Source organism: Battus philenor, unplaced genomic scaffold (assembly GCF_028537555.1).
Source record: "Battus philenor isolate CCGP_79_NKW_IND1 unplaced genomic scaffold, ilBatPhil1.0.hap1 SCAF_29, whole genome shotgun sequence".
In the NCBI taxonomy this organism is placed as follows: domain Eukaryota; kingdom Metazoa; phylum Arthropoda; class Insecta; order Lepidoptera; family Papilionidae; genus Battus; species Battus philenor.
In genome coordinates this window covers 7,185,484-7,211,521 of record NW_027181692.1, presented here as the reverse complement: position 1 = coordinate 7,211,521, position 26,038 = coordinate 7,185,484, and the positions used below count along the sequence as shown (strand labels likewise).

The following is a 26,038-nucleotide window of genomic DNA, read 5'->3' as shown; positions in this document are numbered from 1 at the left end:
AAAACGTCACATAGGTAGTGTGGGACTGAGATAGTGCTCTACGAAGCCGAAATTAGCCGATTCTCTTTCCAAAGTTCGATGTGCAATATTTATCGCCAGGTACTGTACATTATTTCTGAAACCAATGATTTTTTTAATTTTGAATTTCATTTCATGGACACAAATTTTTTTTTCGCTGACGTAGACCCTCTGCAGGTTGTCGTAGACCCCTAGGGGTCGATATAGACCACTGGGAATCACTGGTTTAGGTTGTTGAAATAAAAAAGTTCTGCAAAATAAGCTTTATTGCAATACAAAAAAAACAACTCACAATTTCACAATGTCGTCACGCCACCAAAACAATACAATCACAAACATTTTGTACATACAACGCAAGTAAAAACACACTTTCTAACCTAGAAAACTCCTACATTGTTGTGCAAAAATAAATTACAATTAAAATTCTTTTGGTACGGTAATACTTTTATATACTAACATTAAAATGCATTTACTCCATGGACAATAATTAAAATAGATTTTTGTTCAAAATATATTTTTATAGGTTAGTTTGTTTATTGCGAACAAATGTCACATTTTTTAAATACAATCTCTACGAATTTTCCCGCCATAAGTGACAGGTCTGCCATTATTTTGCATATTGCAATTTTAATTTATTTATTTTCAACATACACTAAAATGTGTAAACAATTATTAAGATTTCATAGATTTAGACAGAAAGCAAAATATTTTTTTAAATACGTATATATTTTTTCATCTTTGTAATCAATATAAACAAACACAAAGATTAGTAATAATTATAAATAAACACATTTCAACAAAAAATAAAATAAAACTTGCTTTGAAAATATCTTCTTTTTATATAAATGAAATATGATACAAGCAATAAATAAATTGCAGTCTTTTTAATACAAACGCTTGTATCCAGTTTTTATTATATTTCACACTACACTCAAATTTCTCTCAAAGCATAAAAATAACATTTTCAAAAATAAACATGTCAAACAATGTAACAAATCGTAAAAATATAAATAATAATAATATTAGTCAAATTAGAAATAAATATTTAGCCTCTGAAATTTTAACGCCATATAATTAAAAAAAAAAAACTTATTCAAATAAAGAACACGCATTCCTTTATCTCTTGTATTGTTCAACTCAATAAATATATTTGCATTAATATAACGAAATTTACGACTGAGATATAAATGAAAATGCTTAAAATTTGATATATTAGAAAATGAAAAGGAATGTTCTCATTTGGTAAGACATAATAAATAGTCTGTAATAAATAAATATATTAATATTGAGTTCAAATAAGACCGCAAACTTGTGCACATTGATTTATATGTAAAATTGCTTTAGCTCCTTTTATTTAGCAATAACATTGAAGCTTTCTCCATAATTTCTAAGCAATTACTTCATGATTTAGATAACATGTGTATACAATGATTTAACTGAAGTCCACAGCTGGACCTCACCCATAAATTTCTATTATGACCTATTGAAAGCGGCTTGCATTCAGTCCACCCTTTGGACTATCCGTTATGAAAAAAGACGATTTTTTTTAATTTCAAAATTTAATTAATATATACTTTTATATATGGAAATATAAAAGTGATGTAAATAGGTGAACATATCAGAATATACAGGATGATTGATTATATCATAGGATTGAATCTATACAAACTTGCAAAAAGCCTGTATGTCACATTAATTTATTTTTTTTCTATTGAAACGCCACAAGCGCCAACTCGTATAAAGCCTTGCAAGGTTATTTTTATTATTTCTGTAACCTTTGATTTTTGTATAGCGCGTACAATACATTCAATCATCCTGTATACAAGAATTTAACTTTTCGTTTAGTTTTATTCGTGCTATATAAGGGACTTTTTTCCTTTTCGACTAGGTGAAAATATATATTATATATTAATATATCGTATCTTTGTCAGTTATGCGACTACTCGCATCAAGCGATAGCGCGACAATCGACTACCAGCGCCATCTATCGACGTTGTCATTTATATTTTTTAAATATAACGCTTGATTATACTCTGTCAGACTAGATTAAAAATTAAAAAAGTAAATAATAAAATTATTCGGTTTTTTTTGGTAACATTACAAACACTCGAAAAAAACTTGCACAAAATTGTACTGCTTCGTATTGTTAGAATAAAAAAAAATCACAGAAACCGATTGGTTGGCTTTAAAATATAATACGCGTGTAGATGAGATCTAATCCATTTCCTTCATTGGCCGCTTCTCAACGCGCCTTTGTTCTTCGACCTGAAAAAAAAAAAACATGCAACAGCTGTCAACATATTTACGCGCCAAAATTAAATACATAAATATATTCTATTTATTAAGTTTTAAATCTAAAATTAACAGTATATACTTAAATAAATCTTATTATAGCGTTTAATAGTTATTAGTTGGTTTGTTGGAACATTTACATCAGTGATTCCCAAAGTGGTCTATATCGACCCCTATGGGGTCTATGACAATCTGCAAGGGGTCTACGTCAGCGAAAAAAAATTTGGGGGTCCATGAAATGAAAATGGGGGACCACGATAGTGTATCTCAACAGATACACTAATAGTACCTATTTACTTACATCATACTATCTTATAATATCAAAACATTTACATTATTTATAAAAGTACCTATGAAGTAAAAAATTGGTTTATTTAATGTTACGTATATTTTACATAACAGATACAAAATTTTATTTTGAGTAGTTTTAATTTAAATTCAATTAATAAATGTATAAATTAACATGTGTTTTTACTTTAACTTTTTAACACTAAACTTCACTACAGTTAGAAATTTACAAGAAATCAATATCAGGTAAGTAGGGGGTCTACCCAACGCGGAAAAACATGGCAAGGGGTCTACGACACAAAAAAGTTTATGGAACTCTGATTTACACGGTTGATATTATAATGTACACATCAAACATTGTTAAATTTCATTTGAAAGAGCAACTGTCGAGATTAGCTCCGGTTCGTTTCAGATCAGCATTAAATAATGTTAAAATAATTAAAATTTCTTATTTTATTCTGCGTACAAAAAGGTGTGATTTATTTGCATTTAGTGTCACAAGATGCTGAAACACATTGATCATATCAGTGTATGTCAGTCACGCGCCACACTCCGTACGGAATGGACGTCCCGCGAATTCTAATCGCAGACAAACAATAAATTCATTTGCGAACTTTGAATATTACATTTTTAAAAAAAGGTTACTTCTACACTCTTTGATTCAAATAAAGTGTTTATAAATACATTTAAAAAACTTTTAAGTTAAACAGTTTTTTGATACCCATATTGTGGTGGTTGTGGAAAAATATGTACCCAGTCCGCCATATTGGAACGGAGTCCATCTTGAATTTAAAATTTTGACATAATCATCGTGTTTTACTAGTGTAGCCCTTTCATTTGATACCCATATTGAGGGGGTTAAGGAAAAATACGTAATCCGCCATTTTGTATCGGCGGCCATCTTAGATTTATAATGTTATTGATTTTATTATATTGTATTGTCATCTAAATTAAATGTGTGTACCAAACTTCAGATCAATCTGTCAACGGGAAGGTGCTTAAATTTCAATTTCTAATTTTGATCCAAATAAATTTCGTGCGGGTCGAACTAAATAAAACCGTTTAATAAGATGAAAATCGGAATAATAAAGAAAAATCAGCTCGCATGGAATTGCAAGAGAACTCAAACTACCGTCATGTTACATCTACTGCTACATGCTACAGTGGGTAGGTTTAAAAATGTGGTCAAAAATCTTAAACGGTTTTTTAATTACGTTCCAATTTAATTAGAACCCTCAAATACCGTTAAACTACCGTGAATAATTAAATAAATTTGCCCGTAAAGTCCCTGTCCCACAAAAGATAGGGGGGTACGAGAGGCCCCCAATAGCGGGGGCCAAAGAAAATACCGTTAAACCAAAGAGAGAGAGAGAGAGAGAAAGAGAGAGTATAAGAGTTTGTTTTAAGAAAGAGTGTAATACTCACGTCAGGCTCGCCAAGCAGCGTGCTGGCCAAATATGGCGCTCGCAACACGCCGCGCCAGTAAAGCTTCTCCAGCGGCCTGTTGACAGACCAGCCGGCGCAGCGCACGCCGTACGACCTCCAATACTGCACCTCACTCCTGGACCACCACACCCCACAAATGGAATTTTTATTGCTCCAGGGGTTCCCCGCAAGGACCTCTACTTGGTCTGCTATATTACTTAATACACCCTACAAATGGAATTTTTATTGCTCCAGGGGTTCCCCGCAGGGACCTCTACTTGGTCAGCTATATTACTTAATACACCCCACAAGTGGAATTTTTATTGCTCCAGGAGTTCCCCGCAGAAACCTCTACTTGGTCGGCTATATTACTTAATACACCCCACAAATGGAATTTTTATTGCTCCAGGGGTTCCCCGCAAAGACCTCTACTTGGTCGGCTATATTACTTAATACACCCCACAAATGGAATTTTTATTGCTCCAGGGGTTCCCCGCAGAGACCTCTACTTGGTCGGCTATATTACTTAATACACCTCACAAATGGAATTTTTATTGCTCCAGGGGTTCCCCGCAGAGACCTCTACTTGGTCGGCTATATTACTTAATACACCTCACAAATGGAATTTTTATTGCTCCAGGGGTTCCAAGCAGAGACCTCTACTTGGTCGGCTATATTACTTAATACACCCCACAAATGGAATTTTTATTGCTCCAGGGGTTCCCCGCAGAGACCTCTACTTGGTCGGCTATATTACTTAATACACCTCACAAATGGAATTTTTATTGCTCCAGGGGTTCCAAGCAGAGACCTCTACTTGGTCGGCTATATTACTTAATACACCCCACAAATGGAATATTTATTGCGCCAGGGGTTCCCCGCAGAGACCTCTACTTGGTCAGCTATATAGACCAGAGGAACATGAGCCCAAAAAATTAGTTGCTCGATTTGATGGCATATTATATTAAAATGGCGATGGACTTTGCACGGCGTGTCAAAGAAATGGAAAGGTTCGATTGGAAATAGAATAGAGATAGACGACGGTGGATGGTGAAGATAAAGTTCTAGATAAGGATGTATGGAATACACTGGAGGTCTAATTCCATAGGGTCCCCTAAATCAATGAAAAATCAATTAGTAATAATACTAACAATAATTAAAAGACTTTATTATTGCAGATGGCACACAGGACACTTGGTTCACTACATTACGAAAGGATTGAAGTGACACCAACATTTTTGGTCACTGACAGATGTGGGTACTCCATAAAATAGTTTCGTTCGCTCTTGCAGCGTTTACGTAATGTTACTGGCCACTGGCGAGATTTGAAATTGGAACACCGATTTGATTGACTGAGCAGCAACACTGGCACTGGCTGCTATCGCGTACGCTTCAATTTTTTTCTCACTTGAATTTCATTTTCATCACCACCGAGGAAGGAACAAATACGATGGTGATAAAAATGATTTCTCACCTTTGACTTTTTTGATGATTTCCAATTTTAACATGGTGTGACAAAGTTCAGAGAAATGGAATTTCTGGTGATGTACTTTATGAAGTAGACGAAAGAAGGTAACTGATATAGCTCTGTTTGGCAACTAGACTTGAAAATGTGAAGGTAGCTGGTTAAGTAAGAAAAGAACCAATATTTAGCCACTTCCGCACATGCAGTGGTAGTCGTGCAATGAAATGCACCGCCCGCCAGCCCGCTGATAAATGCGTATGCGGCAAACAATGTGAATCACACAACCGCCACCACCAAATCACTCAACACGTGTTTCACCCCTCCACGGGGCATCTTCAAGAGCTGTGTTACACCGTATTAGTGCCAAACACAGAGTAGCTGGTGTCAAGCGCAGCGTAGAACATCTGAACTCTGGGAGGTCTATCTAATTCTAGCAGTTGAGAAGGAAGGTGAGGCATGGGAGAGAGAAGGAAATGGTAATGTCTCATGGTGGAAGAGTAAAATGGATCTGGACTCACGGACTGACGATGTCCTTGTGGAGAAGCACGGCGGAGGCTCCGCACCAGCGCGCGCTCAGCCGCCACAGCAACGAGTGCACCAGGTCCGCCACTCTCAGCGCGCTGTGCACCACAACGCTGTCACCATACCTGCAGCTCACAGAACATTGCACTTGGTAACGGATGTCAGCTTAAGTAAGAAAAGGACCAATATTTAGCCACTTCCGCACATGCAGTGGTAGTCGTGCAATGAAATGTGCAATGGATGTCAGCTTGTACAATGCGATTAAAATAAGAATAGGACGGGCTCTCGGCTAACTTCACTCATATAAGTACGGTCAGCATTAAATATATAAAATAAAAAAATAATAATAATTGTTTAATTTGTTCTACAATGAGCAAAAGAGGTAGTGTTTTACATCGGCGAGCTCGAGAGATTATCAGCAATGTTGATAAGTACTTCGAGGAAGAGAAAAAACGTGCCATTATGTTGTTGGACCAGTTAAAACAAGCAAGAATTGTACCAGGGCCAGATGGCAATATTCATATATCGCGTGATGTATTTGGAAGTTTCATTAAGCATTTGGAAACTGCTTCGAAGGTAACCGAGCGAGTGACTTTAGCCACTGGTATTATTTTTTAACATTGCTTTTTTTGCACACTATACAAAGTTTCCGCTGTGACGTCACAACATGGCGCTAGGCCGGTCCTATTCTTATTTTAATCGCATTGTATGGTTTTTTTTATCTAACTTGGATATGCATGTATATGACTTGATATATGCAGATTCCCAGTGCGAGGGAACAGGACGCTTGGCTTAAAACCTTTTTTATGGTATCTAATGGATTCAGGCGTTACCTTGCGAAAGTCCATCCTAAGTAAGAAAAGGACCAATATTTAGCCACTTCCGCACATGCAGTGGTAGTCGTGCAATGGATGTCAGCTTGTATGGTTTTTTATTTATCTAACTTGGATTATAGACTTGGTATATGCAGATTCAGCCAGTGCGAGGGAATAGGACGCTTGGCTTAAAACCGTATTTAGGGTATCTAATGGATTCAGGCATTATTTTGCATCCATCCTAAGTAAGAAAAGGATCAATATATAGCTACGTCCGCTATGTAGCAGTAGTCGTGCAATAAAGTGCACCGCTCGCCAGCTCCCTGATAAATGTGCGGCAAACAATGCGAATTACACAACTGCCACCGTTAAATCACTCAACACGCGTTTCACCCCTCCACGGGGTATCCTCGGAAATAATGTTACACCGATTACTGCCGAACTCGGTTTTTGGCACTTTATTGCACGACTACTGCTAGATAGCGGAAGTACTATATATTTGTTCTTTTCTTACTTTTTTAAGGTAGCAAAGTTCGAAGTAACCTTGGACTAGCGGAGGAGTACCAACTCGGTAAATTTCAAATATATATATATATATATTTAAAAGTTGTCTGTTTATTTTACAAAAAAAAAACCGTGCGAGCTATTAATAACTTAAAGAGAATCACTTAGAGATGCTTTTAAAGAGATTGGTATTCTAACCGTTGTTTCTGAAGACATTTTTAATATTTACTTAGGCGCCATAATTCAGGCGGTCATAAGACTCGACGGGATCATCTGTTTGTGTGACAAAAAATGTGGGGGGGGTTCCTAAGTGGTTCACGTTGATTTATCTGCTATCCGATAGAGAAGAACTAAAATGTTGGTTAAACTTGTCTAAAGTGCATCTTGTACATCATATTTATTGCTTACAGCTTGTATAGCGTCTGTACCGTGTGCTCCGTGTTCAGCCTCTATACCGTGTGCTCCGTGTTCAGCGTGCATAGCGTGTATTCCGTGACCAACGTATACATCGTGTATTCCGTGTTCAGCTTCTGTCCGTGTGCTTCGGTGTTCAGCGTGCATATCATGTATTCCGTGACCAGCGTGTAAAGCGTATGCTCTGTGGCCAGCGTGTACATCGTATGCTCCGTGGCCCGCGTATATATCGTGTACTCCGTAACTAGCGTCTGTACCGTGTGCTTCGTGTTCAGCGTCTATACCGTGTGCTCCGTGTCCAGCGTGCATATCATGTATTCCGTGACCCGCGTGTAAAGCGTATTCCTCCGTAGCCAGCGTGTTTAACGTTGATCCGTGGCCAACGTATGTAACGTTGGTCCGTGTCACGCGTTCATAGCTTGTTCTCCGTGGGCAGCGTGTATATCGTGTGCTCCGTGACCAGCGTGTACATCGTGTGCTCTATGGCCAACGTGTGTAACGTTCCCCCGTGGCCTAAGTTTTAGCGTGTGATCCGTGGTCAACGTGTACAATCGTGTGTTCCGTGTTCAACGTGGGTAGCGTGTTCTCCGTGGGCAGTGTGTCTAACGTGTGCACCGTGACCAGCATGACTAACGTATGGATATCTTACAGCGTGTGTTCCATGGCCATAGTGTCGTGCGCTCCGTGGCCAAGGTGTGCAGCCAGTGTTCAGTGTTCAGCGTGTGTAGCGCAGACTCCGTGGCCTGTGTGTATAGCGTATGCTCCGTGACCAGCGTGTATAGCGTGTGCATGTTTAACGAAGTACAGCTGCAACACAGTGTGCTCCGAGTGCAACATGTACAGGATATTCAGCGTGTGCCACCTCACCTGGGATTGTTGGGTCCATTCTCAGCGTCATAGTCCTGCGCGCTGAAGCAGTACGGCCGGTAGCTGATAGCTCCCACTATCTCGGGATTCTTATTTCTAATCTGAAATCATATTCATTGAAAAGTTCATTAATACATATATATACTTTACACTGCAAAGTATATATATATATATACTTTACAGTATAAATGTAGTTAGTAGTTTCACCATGTCGAGTTGTATTATCACCTACTGGATATAGACCTCTAAGTCTTCCAATAACACCATCTCCAGCATCTTCCAACTTTAACAAGTTGGTGTCTTTTCATTTGGGTGGGTTCTATGTATATAGATACTAGCTGATCCCGCAAACGTTGTTTTGCAAAAAAAAATTAAAGATTTTAATTAACAAATGTAAGATAAGGGTTGATCGTAGAGGGGTGAAAATTTAATTTAAAAACCAAAAAATTGTCTAAAAAATTAAAAATAAAATTTAGGGGTGGACCACCCTTATCACTTAGGGGTATGGAAAATAGATAGTAGCCGATTCTCAGACATACTGAATACGCATGTAAAATTTGGTAAAAATCGGTCAAGCCGTTTCGGAGGAGTTCAAGTTCGAACACCGTGACACGAGAATTTTATATATTAGATTACATTTGATCATACCCCAAACTTAGATCATGATTTTGATACATAGTACGTTCACTATTTTACATACACCCCCCCCCCCCAACGATTATTAAAATGACCAGTATCGAGTAATCGAAACCTTTTCAATGCCGCGTGTGTGTGGATCTATCTTTTGTTCGTCTACGTATCTCCTCTTCACTGACCACGTTAATTCACGACCGAGTGAAGAAAAAAATATAATAATAAAATTATTTTTTACAAAAAAAAAACATTAAAAATTTTTATTATTAAAGATAAAAATAGTTATTATTAAAGAGTCTTTTAAAATCTACTTTTACCAATAGTCTAATTTTTATCTGCTATTTTTAATCTGTTGCAAGCGTCAGTTTCGAATGTCAAATATGGCGCGTGTTGACGTAACGGCCGCGTGCATTAGTCGACAATATTTTTTGCCGGGGGCCATCTTGTCTTTGTCTCCATTACCACACGGTACATGGTAATATAACTAAAACATATGTGAATGGCAAATATTATTAAATAAAGTTATATAAAACTTTTTTTGTTTTTAATAATAATTAGCGTTGATTTATGGGAAATCTAACTAAAAATACAAATGTAATTTACCTTGTAAAGTACAAAAGGATTGAAGGTGGTGACAACAGCACGCTGATGCAGCAGCGGTTGGTCAGCGAAAGCCTTCACTATTCCATTCACCACCTGATTTTAAAATACAAAATCGTGCACAAGCCTTACATACGACTGACAAAACGTTACAAAGATAGTGCTCTACGAAGACGAAATTAGCCGATTGTCTCTTTCCAAAGGTTGATGTGCAATATTTATCGCCGGGTACTGTAATAGCCTATTCAAATAAAGAATACTTTGACTTTCATACTAATAATATATGTCAATATTATGTAGTATATAATATGCTATCAATTTCTTTTACATAATAACAGCTGTCTTAGATTTAAGATAAATTCTTGTTATAATTTCTATTTTTATCTACTTTAGAGAACATGTAAACGAAATAAAAATGACATATGATTTTTAAATAATCTGTGAACACAGAGTATACTATTTTTAATCTAAACAATCTATTTATAATCTGTATATACATTTGTTTATTTTCAAAATACATTTAAAAAAAAGCCCACAGATTATATCAAGAGAATTCTATATCCAACTCACCTCTTTGTCTTCTCCTTTCACATCTATGATCATCCGGACATTATTCGAAAGCAAATACTCTATGGCGTCTTTGAACAAACATAGGTGGACTTCCTTGAACTGTTGTCTGTGACAAAAAAAAAACAAATCAAACTAAAAATACAATATGCAAAATGTAGAATTCCAATAATAATCAATAACATGTAGGCCACAGATGGACCAAGACTGGAAGGAATCCAATGTCAACCTTGAGGGTAGACATTTTATGTAGTGTTTGTGGTCTCTGTTCCAGAACCTTGCACACTGTCACATTAACATCTCCGAGTCCATATCCTCTGGGATATGTATGTGTTTATTATTTCTTTTTATATGTTACCAATAAATGAGTGATCACTCTGAAATATGTTACATTGTGAAGTCCTGATGAGTGAGAAATACTGTACCTAATATAAGCAAGACCACAACACCTATTAGGGGGACCGGAAAGTAATGTCGTTTCTCTCAACATATCTCACAGAGAAACCGATTGATTTGTTACCATTCCGGCATTGATTTGTATACTAGACGGCAAAAGGTTGTTGATAACGAAGGTGAATATATTGTTGATTAAAAATAAAAACTTGTTAAAAATGTAGTTGTGTGAATTTAACTTAAGAAAACATTAGTTTCTGGTCACCCTAATACAGACAACATAATATCATCTAATATTTAGCCACTTCCACTGCAGTGGTAGTCGTGCAATAAAGTGCACCGTCCGCCAGCCCGTTGATAAATGTGTATGCGGCAAACAATGCGAATTACACAACTGCCACCGTTAAATCACTCAACACGTGTTTCACCCCTCCACGGGGCATCCTTAGGAGTAATTTTACACCCATTAGTGACAAACACAGAGTCTCTGTCGGCGGTGCACTTTGTTGCACGACTACCACTGCATGTGCAGAAGTGGCTAAATATTGGTCCTTTTCTTACTTAGGATGAACTTCCGCGTGGTAACGCCTGATTCTATTAAATATTGTCCATTGATTATTAAAGCTGATAGTGACGGAATATCATTTGTCTCGGTCCAAACCGTTTTGAAGGATGTTTTTTGTCTCAAATGCATCAAGTCTCAATTGGTCGATTACATACTGCATTGATTCTTTGTGATTCTTTTGCCAAAAACTCGACTGATATCGTTCTGCAACCACCATATTTGCCTGTCTTGGCTTTGTGCTTCTGACTATTTAGCGAACTCAAAAGTCTAATACAGGGGACACCATTTTGTTAGATTGAGGAGATAAAAACCAAAGTGAATAAAGTTTTGAAAAGCTTTACTAGAAGAAGACTTCAGACAGTTTCAAAGACTGGAAGAAGCATTGGCAAAAGTGTGTTCTATCAGGCGGTTATTTACTTTAAAGTTGATGAAGCTGATGAAGAATAAATAAATAATTTACATTTTATACACAAATCCAACTTATTTTGTGATTTAGTACTAAAATATTTACCTATTAGGATGTGTGGCACCAACATCAATGTTCTTTATATCATCCCAATTCATGATGTGCACATTGGTTATATCAGATCCAGTCAGCCTCTCCAGACCCTGGTCATGCAACAGCACCAGCTGCCCATCCTTCGACGACCTCACATCTAGCTCCACAAACAGACAATCTCTGTCCACACACTGAAAATATATTTATATTTATATTTCATTAAGTTATATATATACATAACACTAACATGCAGAATATACTACTGTGATCAAAAAGTATGATCAAATTGTCATTTAAAACTCACAGGCACTAGGAAAGCAGGTGGATTTTTGTTCCTAGGTTGGTAGGACTGTCTATAATATATGTGAAGTGTCTGTATTACAAAAGTTTGAATATCATCTGCTCAGTCCATTTTAAAGGATGTTTTGTGTATCAAATGCGTCAAGTCTTAATTGGTCTATGTCATGGTTGCACAGACTTATTAAGACTAGGGGTCACTCCGGCAAATCATGAACTGATGGCGGGCCGGCCGACAGAAGTATAGGTAATTAAAGATAATAAAGAATTGATAATAATTTATTAAAATTATTCTGGAATAGAATTCATTATTTTTTGAATGTACAAGAGTATTATTTTGGATGTCGGTGGGCCACCAGTATTCAACGGGCGTCTGTGCATCCATGGTCTATGTCATACTGCATTGGTACTTGCAACTTTGCCAAACACTCATCTAATATCATTCCGTGATCAGCTTGATTTGGCTCCATCCAACTTTTAGCAAATTCAAAAGGTCAATACTGAGATGCCATTTTGACATGAGGTGATAAAAACCAAATGGAACAAGGTCTTGAAGGCTATATTGGATAAACACTGTTCCGACAGTAAGGACTGGTAAAAGCCTTCTCAATAATGCGTTTATTCGAGCAGTGATTACTTTGAAGGGGTGAAATTTATTTGGAAGAATAAATAAAGAATTTATACATGATAAACAATTCACCTTGGTTTTTGATCACAGTATTATAATATTACTAGCTGATCCCGCAAACATTGTTTTGCAAAAAAAATTTAATTATTAAATTTAATTATTAATTAACAAATGAAAGATAAGGGTTGATGGTAGAGGGGTGAAAATTTAGGTTTGTATGTATTTTTGTATGCTGTATCATAATAAAATAAAAACAAAAAAAATTGTCTAAAAAATTAAAAATAAAATTTAGGGGTGGACCACCCTTATCACTTAGGGGTATGGAAAATAGATAGTAGCCGATTCTCAGACATACTGAATACGCATGTAAAATTTGATAAAAATCGGTCGAGCCGTTTCGGAGGAGTTCAAGTTCGAACACCGTGACACGAGAATTTTACATGTTAGATTCAAATATTAAATATATTAATGAACTATTTTTTTTAGCTTTGGACAAAATCTATGTGGTCTATAGAAATCTAACACCATGTATATATATATAACACCCCCATTTAATCTCAAAAATAAAATAAATAAACTTACAAATACAAGATATTTAAATTGGAACATTATAAAATAATCAAGTTACCTACATAAGATGGATAACTAAAGCATATTATTATTTAAAAAAAATAAAAGCCTTATGTAAATTTGTTATACAATGTGCACAAGGTGTGTATGTCACTATATGTATGATATACTAAAGGAATTGTCTAATGTTATATGTTAATTAATAAACATAAAAGGCTCAGATCTTTTAACACATTCCATGCCACAGCAATTTTTATAGATTTTCCATTCAGGCTGCATTGAAAAATATAATAAAAAAAGTAGTTTAGGACATATACACTTTCCACTTTTTCAATACTGCAAACCTATAATTAGCAAGAAAAAGTTATCAATTTTATATGCATTATGTATGCCCATATGTGATGTGATCTATATTCTACCCTACAATTCTGACTGCAAATGGCCTGAACGGAAAGCTCAGTGCAGGTTGTATATGCCATGGCGTGGAATGTGTTAATTACATAAATAGGAGATTGGTAAATGTTTAAAAGGTGTATAAAGAGCTCATTTATTCAACCTAAGGTTAGGTCACCAATCGATTTTAAAAATTACGTAATGCTTAAAAAAATTTTCAAAATTTAGTTTTCTATATATTAAAGTAATTATTATTTCTAACACCAGAAATATTGTAGTAGAAATAAAATTATTGTAACACATATTTAAGGATGATGATGGGATAGGGTGGTTGGAAATAGATGCTAAAGGCATAAAGCTTTTCGCAAACAAATGAGCAGAACATTCACCTCTAAAACCAATGTGGACAATAAAAAATTACGTCAAATTCACAACTAGAAGAAGGTTATTATATTTTAATATTAAACTTAAACACTCCAGACTTAAATCTTAAGTTATAAAAGCAAAAAACTTACATATTTAAACGCTTCCAATGTATTTTCGGGGGCATCCAAACTGGCTCCTCTATGAGCAATGCATTTGACCACTTTATCTGGATTCAATTCGCTCTCCCTGCTCCAGGGATCAGGGCCGAACACGTGAACCACATTATTAGGGTCTGGTTTCTTTAACCTCGTAAATAAATAAGCCGCAACCCCAACTATTCCAACGTCGAGTCCAAGCGGTAACACTATGTGTAAAAACGATACAGATATATAAAACATATATATAGCATAGTATAAACTTTGGTAAATAAATTTTAATGTCGCTAAAAACATTTTTTCGTTCGTTCGATGTGAATTTAATGTTAATGTGTGTTATGTTTTTCGAAAATAAATAAACCCATCTCAGTGGGCGGGGCTCCACTTGACAGCTACGTTCCAATATCCTTACATGGTACTTGTCTAAACCAAAGAATATCGATGACGAAATTCAAACAAATAAATTATTTATATAAACATATGATTGAATAATGTATATATTTAACAATTACTCACTTTTAACAAACCATGCCATAGTTTATAACTTCAAGCAACAGTTATAATAGATTTAAATTTAATCAATATATTAATTATGGTATAAAAATACAATTTTCAAGAATAATTATTGTAATAAAAAATGTCGACACGTGCTTTCAATAACAAATCTGATTTCATGTGATTCTAACAGGTTAAAACATAGAGACATCTGTATTTCATTTTGTGAAATACATTATTTATTTTAATAAAACAATCTATTCGATTTATCAAATATATTTATTTATTATGAAGATAAATGCAAGAAAAATTGCTTTAAGGGCGTAATGAGATTTTTTAAAATTTATTTGTTTATTTTTTTAAAGATTTGACAAGATTTTATATACACATGTCTTTATTATATCTTCCAATTCGACTCTTGTAAAAAAGTGAAAGTGGCGTTCTGTGATAAAGATGGGCAAAATGTATCGCTGACAAGAAAAGAGTGATTTATATGTTTTCGATCATGGTATATATATCACCTTTAATATCTTTAACTCATTTAGCTTTAACAAAATTGAACTTAGTAGTTTTGATGTCGTTAATAATTGATTAATAATATATAAAGCATTAAGTGTTTTAATCTATATTAATTTTTTTATGAATTTATAAACCTAATTTCAAGAAGAACTGGTACGGATTTTATTGGATTTTACCGATTTGAACGGTAAAGGCAAAATATTCATGAAGAAACGATTGCCAGGTTCTGCAAGTCACAAAGGCTGAGAGAAGTGACCAAATTGGAAGGAATGGAAACCTGGTCTGTTAAGACCATTATTGAGTAGGGTCTGCAACAAAAAAGACCTCGAGAAAGAAGGGAAGGCCCAAGAGGTGGCTGGAAAGTGAAGAATAAGATCCAAGGATAATATCAGAAGAATAGAACGAGATAGAAGAGGATCGAGGAAGAGGTTTAGACGCACAAAGGATAGCACATGAAGAAGAAAAATAAGGATGTACAAGTAAGAGATGATTGCTGGGTTGAAATTCTTGATTAATAATACACCTTTTTGCACTACACATATATTTATTTTCATCTGACATGATTATTGCAACGATGTCAGATACAATCGTACCAACCTTAAAGTTAAAAACAAAACTATCGGTGCTGCCAACATAAATTGCTAGAATTGTCAACAATTTTAAGAAAATTAATATCTACGATTTAAGTTAAGTTTTATTATGACAATTTAAGATCCAAATTGTGTATTATTTTACCAATTTTTGTATTAAACACATAGTCTACCAAATAGCGAAGGATGAAGAGCACCGTCTCAACAACTGTCAGAACACTGGCGCCAACGAACAGTGCTGTCGTTCCTCCGAGTGAAGCTGGCATTCAGACATTAAAAATTATTATAAAATATATTTTATTATAATATCACAACTCAATATTAGAATACAATTGAATTAACATATAAAGCTACGTTCAAATTAAAGACACGAAGGATCTAAACGCACCCAAATCTATTGACCTGTGGCGTGCATATCGCGCGCCACTCAAACACGCGTTGCCTAGCAACGAGCTCTTACCCACGTGACCGTCGATCGCATCGCGGCGGCGGCGGCAATGAAACGGACAAATAACAGATGGCGCCACAGTAGACGCAACAAAAGTTTGCATCGCGCTGTTGAGAGTCTCCGCGCTCATTATAAGTGCTAGCGGAGGTGCGGTCAACATTAACAAGAAGCTACCGAAGAACAAGAAGCTACCGAAGAACAAGAAGCTAGCTACCGAAGAACAAGAAGCTACAGTACTACGACCACTCCTACAAACCCACTACAAATTCTGGCGTGTTTATGTGACCATTTTCACAAAACCTTTGATACAGTGGTAGAACATTTTATTCCCATACTTTATTATATTAGAGCTATAGGAAAGTAATGTCGCTTCTGTCGATATATTTCACAGAAAAACCGATTGATTTGTTACCGCTCCGCCATTGATTATGTATACTAGACGGCAAAAGGTTGACAATGAAGGTGAATATATTGTTGATTAGAAATAAAAACTTGTTAAAAATATAGTCGCGTGAATTTAAATAAAAGCGACATTACTTTCCGGTCACCCTAATAACTTGAAAACACTCGCTATAGTAGCATTTTATTATAAGTTTTTATTCAATGAACAAAAAATTTTTAGAAGACAACATAGGCCAAACCTACTACTACTACTGCAGGAAGGTGGTGATAAATGCAATAAGCAAAATAAAACACAGTAATAGATTCAAATAGACCTGAATATAAACAAAAAAAAAAGTAAAGCAAACACTAAAATATAGAAATAAAAGAAATAAAGTAGTACCAAAAATAGTGCAATAAACAGTATAATATAAGATGATAATGATAAAGAAAACGTGTGTTAAATATTTGAACAATAAATGTAATGCTGCAAAATAAAATAGTAAGGAAACCTAGAATGTAGTGGTTGAGGATGGATGTATGGCTAATGGAATGAAAGAGAAAGACTGGGAAAATTGTAGAATGAAAGAAACAGTACGACAGATAATATGATACATGAAAGAGGAGAATGAGAATAATAAAAAATATGAATAAATTATTAGAAATAAAAGTCCCTGTCCCACACGAGATAGTGGAACGAGAGGTCCTCAACAGCGGGGACTATAAAAAAACATTGGCCAAACTGCGGCCGCCGAGTCGCATGCGGATTATTTTTAGTCCCAATTGTTTGTCGAATAATTTCAATATTTAAATTTATATAACCCATGTCAGCTGCTGGGAAATCGACACAAATTACTGGCGTGAATAATTATTATTATTATTGCAGCACAACATTAGCGAAATCCAAACAGCGATCGTAATTAACTAACCGGCGTCTCAAGTATCATTAGGAGTGCTGTCATATACGTGTGCATATATATAACTTCAGTGCACATGTTTTGTACTTTTGTCATATAATTTCAATAAATATGATTTTTGTGAATAAAACATTCTTTTGCGTAAGAAAAGGACCAACATTTAGCCACTTCCGCACATGCAGTGGTAGTCGTGCAACAAAGTGCACCGCCCGCCAGCCCGCTGATAAATGCGTATGCGGCAAACAATGCGAATTACACAACTGCCACCGTTAAAAAACTCAACACGTGTTTCACCCCTCCACGGGGCATCTTCAGGAGTTATGTTACACCGATTAGTGCCAAACACAGGGACAACCCTGGCACGAACACATTCTGTCAACTACCGGCGCTCCCCGCTCTGACCTGCTGCCGCCTGACCAGTCCTGGAAGATCGTGCGGCTGACCACCACCACCATCAGGGGAGTACCAATCTACCGTGTCAAATCAGACCAGGTCTACTACCCACTTCCCTTTCAATTAAAATATATTTTTACTCTGTTGCTGAGTTCGCTGTTTCTTTTTACCTTATCACACACAGTAGGAACCCCCATCCCGTCTTCAAAAAATTATTTTGCATTCGAAATTACAAGCTAGATAATTTATAAAGTAACCAATAAAAGCAATAAAACTGTTTAAACACAGCAAAAGAAAACATGCAATGAAAATATTGATTTCATTTATAAATGTGGTAGTGAATCAGGCAGGCGAATAATAGATGTTTTTAGATATATTTTAAACACTAATTTTTCACTTCTTACATAGTTCATACAAACCGGCCCGTTGCCATCTTCCCAGCGAATGCCATAATTCATTCCCACTCTTCATTCATCCATCAATCAATCGCTCACTTCCTTCACTCTTACGTTCCGTTCCCACATAAATGTGTATGTCACTCTCACTCAAGGTTGAGTGTCTATTGATGTAAAAGCTGACGGGTGAAATAACTAATTTTCTTTCAAATGTATTGCACTTCCTATTCAAAAGTTATTGGTTTTCGAAATAATAAATAACAATGATAATAAGAGATTAGTAAGAAAAAATGTTTTTTAAATGTCGTATTACTACATATTAAAATTAATTATTATTTACTATCTGTATACAGACTTTGTACAGACAAAAATTATTGGTTCGACGCATAGATCAAATACTGTAACATATTAAGTAAGAAAAGGACCAACATTTAGCCACTTCCGCACATGCAGTGGTAGTCGTGCAACAAAGTGCACCGCCCGCCAGCCCGCTGATAAATGCGCATGCGGCAAACAATGCGAATCACACAACTGCCACCGTCAAATCACTCAACACGTGTTTCACCACTCCACGGGGCATCTTCAGGAGTTATGTTACACCGATTAGTGCCAAACACAGAGACACTTTTCTTACTTAGGATGGACTTCCGCGAGGTAACGCCTGATTCCATTAAATACTATTACATATCTCAGAGTGTTCACCTTATAATGGTAATTGTAAATAGGAAAGGTGTAAAATATTTAAAGATTTTTCCTAAAAAATGCACTATACATTCACATATGCGCATATTACTTTCCCTATTATAACATACATAGATATATCAGGGAGTCGAAAAGTAATGTCGCTTAAAGTTATATTCACACGACTGCATTTTTAACAAGTTTTTATTTTTAATCAGCAATATATTCAACTTCGTCATCAACCTTTTGCCGTCTAGTATACAAATCAATGTCAGAGCTGTAACAAATCAATGGGTTTTTTTCTGTAAAATATGTCGACAGAAACGACATTACTTTCCTGTTCCCCTAATAAACACATGCCACAAATGTCACACATGCAGTGTGATAGCACTATTTTTTACTTATTTTTACTTTTTAATTATTTTTATAAGGCGAAGGACACACAATTTATAAATAATTATAATAGATATTTATCGATGTAGAGAACAAAACCACAATATATTCACTCGGTGATATGATTTAAAAAAAATATATATATTCTGGCAACACTGAACACTTAAAGAACTCAACGTGAAACCAACCGAACAAATCTTCGAGGCTAAATATCACATCCCTGTGCAGCCTGAATCTCGGCGGCATCAGGTTATATCTGGCCATGGCTGCGGACTCTTCGTCATCAGTTTCATTCCTGGTCGCATTCCAAATTCAATAAAAAAAATTGCAACATTCATCATCAGCTTTGTGACACAATAGACACTCACTGCTAGATATAGACATTTTTTGTTTCGGGGGGAGGAGGGGGGGGCGATCTTCCGGACGTTCAAAATGCCTCGCTTTTGGGGGGAGGACAGGGGTACCGTACGTATCGCAATTAAAGAGCAATTTTTATACGATGAATAGAGTTCCGCACAGTGTTACGTAGAAATAGACTATAAACATTACGAAATAACTAGAAATAGATAAAGGTAAAACTATTATCATGCATAGTCTGACAGTACACGAAGTTCTTCGCGTCAAACTGGTTCAAATTATCTTTCATCACTCGCACATTCAGAGCTGACTTTTTTCCAAGTACCGTGTAGTCGATGATCAGTTTTGAACTGAATCAGTAGCCAGATATCATTATCACCATATCAGCCGCAATATATCAACTGCTGGACCCTCTCATTTCCAATAGGAACGGTAAGAAGCTTGCATCATGCGTCTTCTGATCTTAACAACATCGTCTGACGACCTTGACGTGGATGATCGAGTCTTAAATATTTAATGGAATCCGGCGTTACCTTGCGGAAGTCCATCCTAACTAAGAAAAGGACCAACATTTAGCCACTTCCGCATATGCAGTGGTAGTCATGCAACGAAGTGCACCGCCCGCCAGCTGCTGATAAACGCGCATGCGGCAAACAATGCGAATTACACAACTGCCACCGTTAAACCACTCAACACGTGTTTCACCCCTCCTCGGGGCATCTTCAGGAGTTATGTTACACCGATTAGTGCCAAACACAGAGCGAATCTTAAAGTCAGTGACCATCTTACCATTACCTTAAAATCCAACCCGCTAGGCTATATATAATTTATTTCGACTACGTATCTCTCCATTTATGATTTGATTTCATACAGAAATTCCCAGTATAGCTAGTAATAACCCACATTAGTGAGAAAAGGACCAATATTTAGTCACTTCAAAGTTGTGCACTTTGTTGCACGACTACCACTGCATGTGCGGAAGTAGCTAAATATTGGTCCATTTTTTACTTGGGATGGACTTCCGCAAGGTAACGCCTGATTCCTTTAAAAACCCACATTAGTGGTTGACTTTTGTCTTAAGTCACTGAACAATATTGAACGAGATATATATTTATTTATTTATAAAAGCACACCGGAAATTGATACGTTATTATCATCATATAAACGTCCACTGTAAGGAATAAGCCACGAATATTTTCTTGCGGTGCCTGCATCTACCGTATTCCGCTGCATTTTCAATGCATCTGCTTATTTAAAGTGTGTAAGATATTCTAAATAATGATTATGTACGACAAAAAATAAGAAAAGTATGTTAGAATCCTTGATGTTTCGTAATTTAAATTTTCCACAGAGTATACATATGTATTTTTTATGTATATACTAGCTAATACCGCAAAAGTTTTTAATTAACAAATAAAAATAACGGTTGATCGTAGGGGGTGAAAATTTAGGGTTGTATGTATTTTTTTATGCTGTATCATAAAAAAATAAAAACAAAACATTTTTGCATAAAAAATAAAATACAAAATTTAGGGGTGGACCACCGTTATCACTTAGGGGTATGGAAAATATATAGTAGCCGATTCTCAGACCTACTGAATACGCATATAAAATTTGGTAAAAATCGGTCAAGCCGTTTCAGAGGAGTACGGTAACTAACACTGTGACATGAAAATTTTATTTATTAGATATTTTTTAAATACAGATTAATTAATACCTTACCGAACAATGATCTTCTTTGTGTGAGAATAGTAGTTGAGTTCTGCGCATTGAGGTAAACAGGAGCATTTTGCCAGGTTTTTAGGCAAATTGATAAGAATTTCGACATTCCGTCCGATACACGCCATCCCGTGAGCATCACAGACGTCGCCATCTTGGTTTTGCACGAAACAAAATGTCCTCTTGTCAAATCGAACGCTATATGTATATTATTATTATTTACAATTTATATTATTATTAAATATAATATCACTTTTTTAATATTATATCAAAAAATAGTTATTAGCACGTAATTAATTTTTACGAACACTTGAAAGGATTGTGACAGATATTTTTGACAAGCGAATAATTTGAAGTTGTGATATATTTTTTTTAATTTTTCTTGACGTATCCTATCAAAAGAGGTTATAATATTTTTAAACTTGACTGTATATATATAGGTACATTTATGCAAATACGAAATATCTATATTTAAGCAGGTATTTAAACTTGAATTACATATTTTAATATTATTAATAGTAAGCTACCCTTGGCCAGGATTTCAATCTGCTGAGAGTCAACCAGAAATTCAACAGTTGCTTTTTTTAAATGAAATTTAATAGTTGATGTGTACATTATAATTTAAATTTTGTAAATGAGTTAACAAATCAAATTTCACACATTTTGATCAACTAAAAACTTGTAGGGACCACATTACGTCACTCACAACTAGACGAACTGTCAAACTATTTGTATGTTTCGCTTGAGAAGGAGTGATGTAATGATAACATTATTGTCAGCGGCGCATCGAAAAGGGGAATTCCACAGAAATATAATTGTTTATTTACTTCGGTATTATGGCAGCAATATTACGTCACTGTTGGCGGCGCATCAAAAAGGGGAGTTCCACAGATATATAATTGTTTATTAACATCGGTATTACAGCAGCAACATTACGTCACTGTCGGTGGCGCATCGAAAAGGGGAATTCTACAGAAATATAATTGTTTATTTACATCGGTATTATGGTAGTAACATTACGCCACTGTTGGCGGCGCATCTAGAAGGGGGAATTCCACAGAAATATAATTGTTTATTTACATCGGTATTATGACACCAACATTATGTCATTGTCAGCGGTACATCGAAAAGGGGAATTCCACAGAAATAAAATTGTTCATTAACGTTAATGTAAATACGGGTGAATTTCGAATGAATAAACATACTTCTACTTAGGACTTCTTTTTGTTAGTACTTCAAGACCTACCGGCCCTAGGAACAATCTAATTTTATCACGGGGTCACCAACATTTTTCGACGCACCGCTGGCGATGTTAATGTTGCCGCTATGAACTATTAAATGCTATAATAAAATAGAGTTATAATGTAAAAATGAAAAGTAAATATCGGATAACCTTTAAATTTAAATAACAAGTATATCGAAAGTCAATATAGGTTTAATAAGATTTTATGCTCGTTGTAAATCTCACCTCCTATGATATTGAAATACGGTCGACATCCACAAAACATGAGCGCCATACGATTTCGGCATTGCATTTGACATAGGCCGAAACTATATGCCTGCAAAAAAAAAGTAAATCGGAGATAAATAGTGAAAATGTTTGTGATCTATTAATATGATCATAATGAGCAGTGGTAGCACATTGGTAGAGGAACGATTTGTGATCGTGGCAGGTTTGATTTCAGAGATAAAATTTTATATAATTTAAACTTTTTGCATTAATTATATAGTAAGAAAAGGACCAATATTTAGCTACAGTTAGTCAGAGATAAATGTCACATATACACTCTGTGTTTAGCACTTATCGGTGTAACATAACTCCTGAAGATGCCCCGTGGAGGGGTGAAACAGATGTTGAGTGGTTTAACGGTGGCAGTTGTGTAATTCGCATTGTTTGCCGCATGCGCTTTTATCAGCGGGCTGGCGGGCGGTGCATTTCATTGCACGACTACCACTGCATGTGCGGAAGTGGCTAAATATTGGTCCTTTTCTTACTTAGGATGGACTTCCGCATGGTAACGCCTGATTTCATTAAATATTTAATTATATAGGAATGCAAATACACATAAATAAGTTACTTTATATCAATATCTTTGGCGGAGACCTATGTTTTACAGTACAACCATAGAACTTCTACTGTTAGATAGATACAACCTCATAGATTTTCAAAATGAAAAGTTCAAAGTGATCTTAGAAGCGAGTCTGGAAGTCATTGGATACAGGTCGCTTCTTAAGTTTTATTTTAAGTCAGAGTTCTCCAATCTTTTTTGTGTCGTAGACTCCTTGCCATGTTCTTCCGTTTTGAGTAGACCCCCTACTTACCTGATATTGATTTCCCGTAAATTTCTAACTGTAGAGAAGTTTAGTGTTAAAAACTTAGAGTAAACACACATGTTAATTTATACATTTGTTAATTGAATTTAAATAAAAACTACTCAAAATAAAATTTTGTATATGTTATGTAAAATATACGTAACATTAAATAAATATAAAATAAACTATAAATAAAATACATAAGCAATAAGTCAATATTTTTAGTGAGAAAGATGAACCTGATGCTTTAATTATAATTTATCAACATTTGGCGTCAATTTTGTAACGGTTAATCTTAAATCTCCTCGGCTAATGATGTCCAGTCTGTGGACCTTCATTTTCATTTCATGGACCCCCAAATTTTTTTTCGCTGACGTAGAACCCTTGCAGGTTGTCATAGACCCCGTGGGATCGATATAGACCACTTTGGGAATCACTGTTTTAAGTATATGGAGGAAGCCTATTTCCATGATGATGATAAGTTTGTAGGATTATATGATTACTAATGTAGATCGTTTCGATGATGAAACTGTGCAAATCATCATACCTTTATGGAGCTGCTGAGCCATTCGTCCGGATACCTGCACCTCCTCTGTTCAGGAGTCAGGGTCTTCACACGCTCCGCAGCTTGGATCTCCACGACCTGTATCGTTTCACACTACAGGTTTATTGGCTCTAGACGTAAATTTTTTTAGCTAATCCTGTAATTAACTTTATTTAGGCAACCAATCACAATCCATACTTTACAACCAATCACATGCGTCGTTTGTATGAGAGCGACGGAAGATGTGTGCGACAGAGAGATATATATACGTATTAGGGGGGCCGAAAAGTAATGTCGTTTCCGTCGAAAATTTTTACAGAAAATCCCATTATTTTGTTACTGCTCCGGCATTGAACATTTGTATACTAGACGGCAAAAGGTTGTTGATAACGAAGGTGAATATATTGTTGATTAGAAACAAAAACTTGTTAAAAATATAGTCGTGTGAATTTAACTTGAGAAAGTGACATTACTTTCCGGTTTTACTAATATTATATATACGAACGCTTCCAGTTTTTTAGCCGTATGGTTTCAGAGATTTATGATCGTCAGTATATAGATGGAAATCTCTTTGTATATAAAAGCGTTTCTAAAACTTTTAGATAAGCGGAAGCTTATTTTGAGGTCACTTTAATTGTGGAACTGTTGGTTTCTTACAATATTATGCTTTTTATGTTACATTCTGTAAATTATAAAACACCTTAAATTTATATTTAATGATAAAGATACTAGTCACTTTGTATCGATAGATCGTAGATCTTAATCTTATAACTCGAAAAACAACACTGAATTGCCGACATGGGGAGTATACCTATGTATACTACGGATAAGGTTCTAATAAGTTCGAGATAGTACTCGGTTAGAATTTCGGAGAATCGTACACAAAAAAATCTATAAATAACTTTAAGGTCACGCGTGTTACGGCACTTTGATCAGGCACACAATTGATCCTAGGGTTCCGTGTTTATTTAGAGGTTTCTGTTATTCTGTTTTCTAACAGAACTCGTCAACATTTTTTAATCTATTTTATTTTTGACTTTACTCTGCTTCGTAAGGTGTTACAGTCGTGGAGAAAAAGCAGGAAGATACACGTGACATATTGCTTTCAATTGTAATGCGATAGTTCAATTAGTTCTGGCAGTACAAAGTCTTCAGGCTCAGAATTTGATTGATGATGTATCTAATGGAATCAGGCATTACCTTGCGGAAGTCCATCCTAAGTAAGAAAAGGACCAATATTTATCCACTTCCGCACATGCAGTGGTAGTCGTGCAACAAAGTGCACCGGCGACGGACTGAGCTCACTCTGTGTTTGGCACTAATCGGTGTAACATAGCTCCTGAAAATGCCCCGTGGAGGGGTGAAGCACGTGTTGAGTGATTTGACGGTGGCAGTTGTGTAGTTCGCATTGTTTGCCGCATACGCATTTATCAGCGGGCTGGCGGGCGGTGCACTTTGTTGCACGACTACCACTGCATGTGCGGAAGTGGCTAAATATTGGTCCTTTTCTTACTGATGATGTATCCTTACATACCTTATAATCGATAAGCAGCTCCTCATTCGGCATCACCTCGCCCGTTGGATTTGATATAGCAGTCGCAATGTCGAATGGTGAAT

The 26,038-nt window shown here is 35.7% G+C and overlaps 1 protein-coding gene across 2 annotated transcripts; it reads right to left on the bottom strand.

Moving 5' to 3' along the window:
• Positions 1 to 1,896: 1,896 nt before the first annotated feature.
• Positions 1,897 to 26,038, bottom strand: LOC137926305 (glycerophosphodiester phosphodiesterase 1). 2 transcript variants are annotated; one of them, XM_068769905.1, is made up of 12 exons: positions 25,956 to 26,038; positions 24,425 to 24,520; positions 23,033 to 23,123; positions 21,568 to 21,762; positions 14,271 to 14,485; positions 11,880 to 12,058; positions 10,414 to 10,519; positions 9,847 to 9,939; positions 8,611 to 8,711; positions 6,007 to 6,135; positions 4,024 to 4,159; positions 1,897 to 2,283 (listed from the first exon to the last, which is right to left on the bottom strand). In XM_068769905.1, the coding sequence occupies exons 1-12, from the start codon at positions 25,986 to 25,988 to the stop codon at positions 2,233 to 2,235; spliced, it is 1,425 nt and encodes a 474-aa protein (XP_068626006.1). In that variant the 5' UTR covers positions 25,989 to 26,038; the 3' UTR covers positions 1,897 to 2,232. The 2 variants fall into 2 exon arrangements, with proteins under 2 accessions (XP_068626006.1, XP_068626007.1); XM_068769906.1 differs by lacking the exons at positions 24,425 to 24,520; positions 25,956 to 26,038 and having other exon boundaries at positions 21,568 to 21,718; positions 23,033 to 23,115.

Excerpts from the sequence above, each read along its gene's own strand:
- LOC137926305 (XM_068769905.1), bottom strand. The coding sequence starts at position 25,988 with ATGCCGAATGAGGAGCTGCTTATCGATTATAAG. Across the intron at positions 21,763-23,032 it reads GTATTTCAATATCATAGGAG|CGTTCGATTTGACAAGAGGA; the intron begins GTGAGATTTACA and ends ATATACATATAG. Across the intron at positions 2,284-4,023 it reads CGCTGCTTGGCGAGCCTGAC|GTCGAAGAACAAAGGCGCGT; the intron begins GTGAGTATTACA and ends TTTTTTTTTCAG.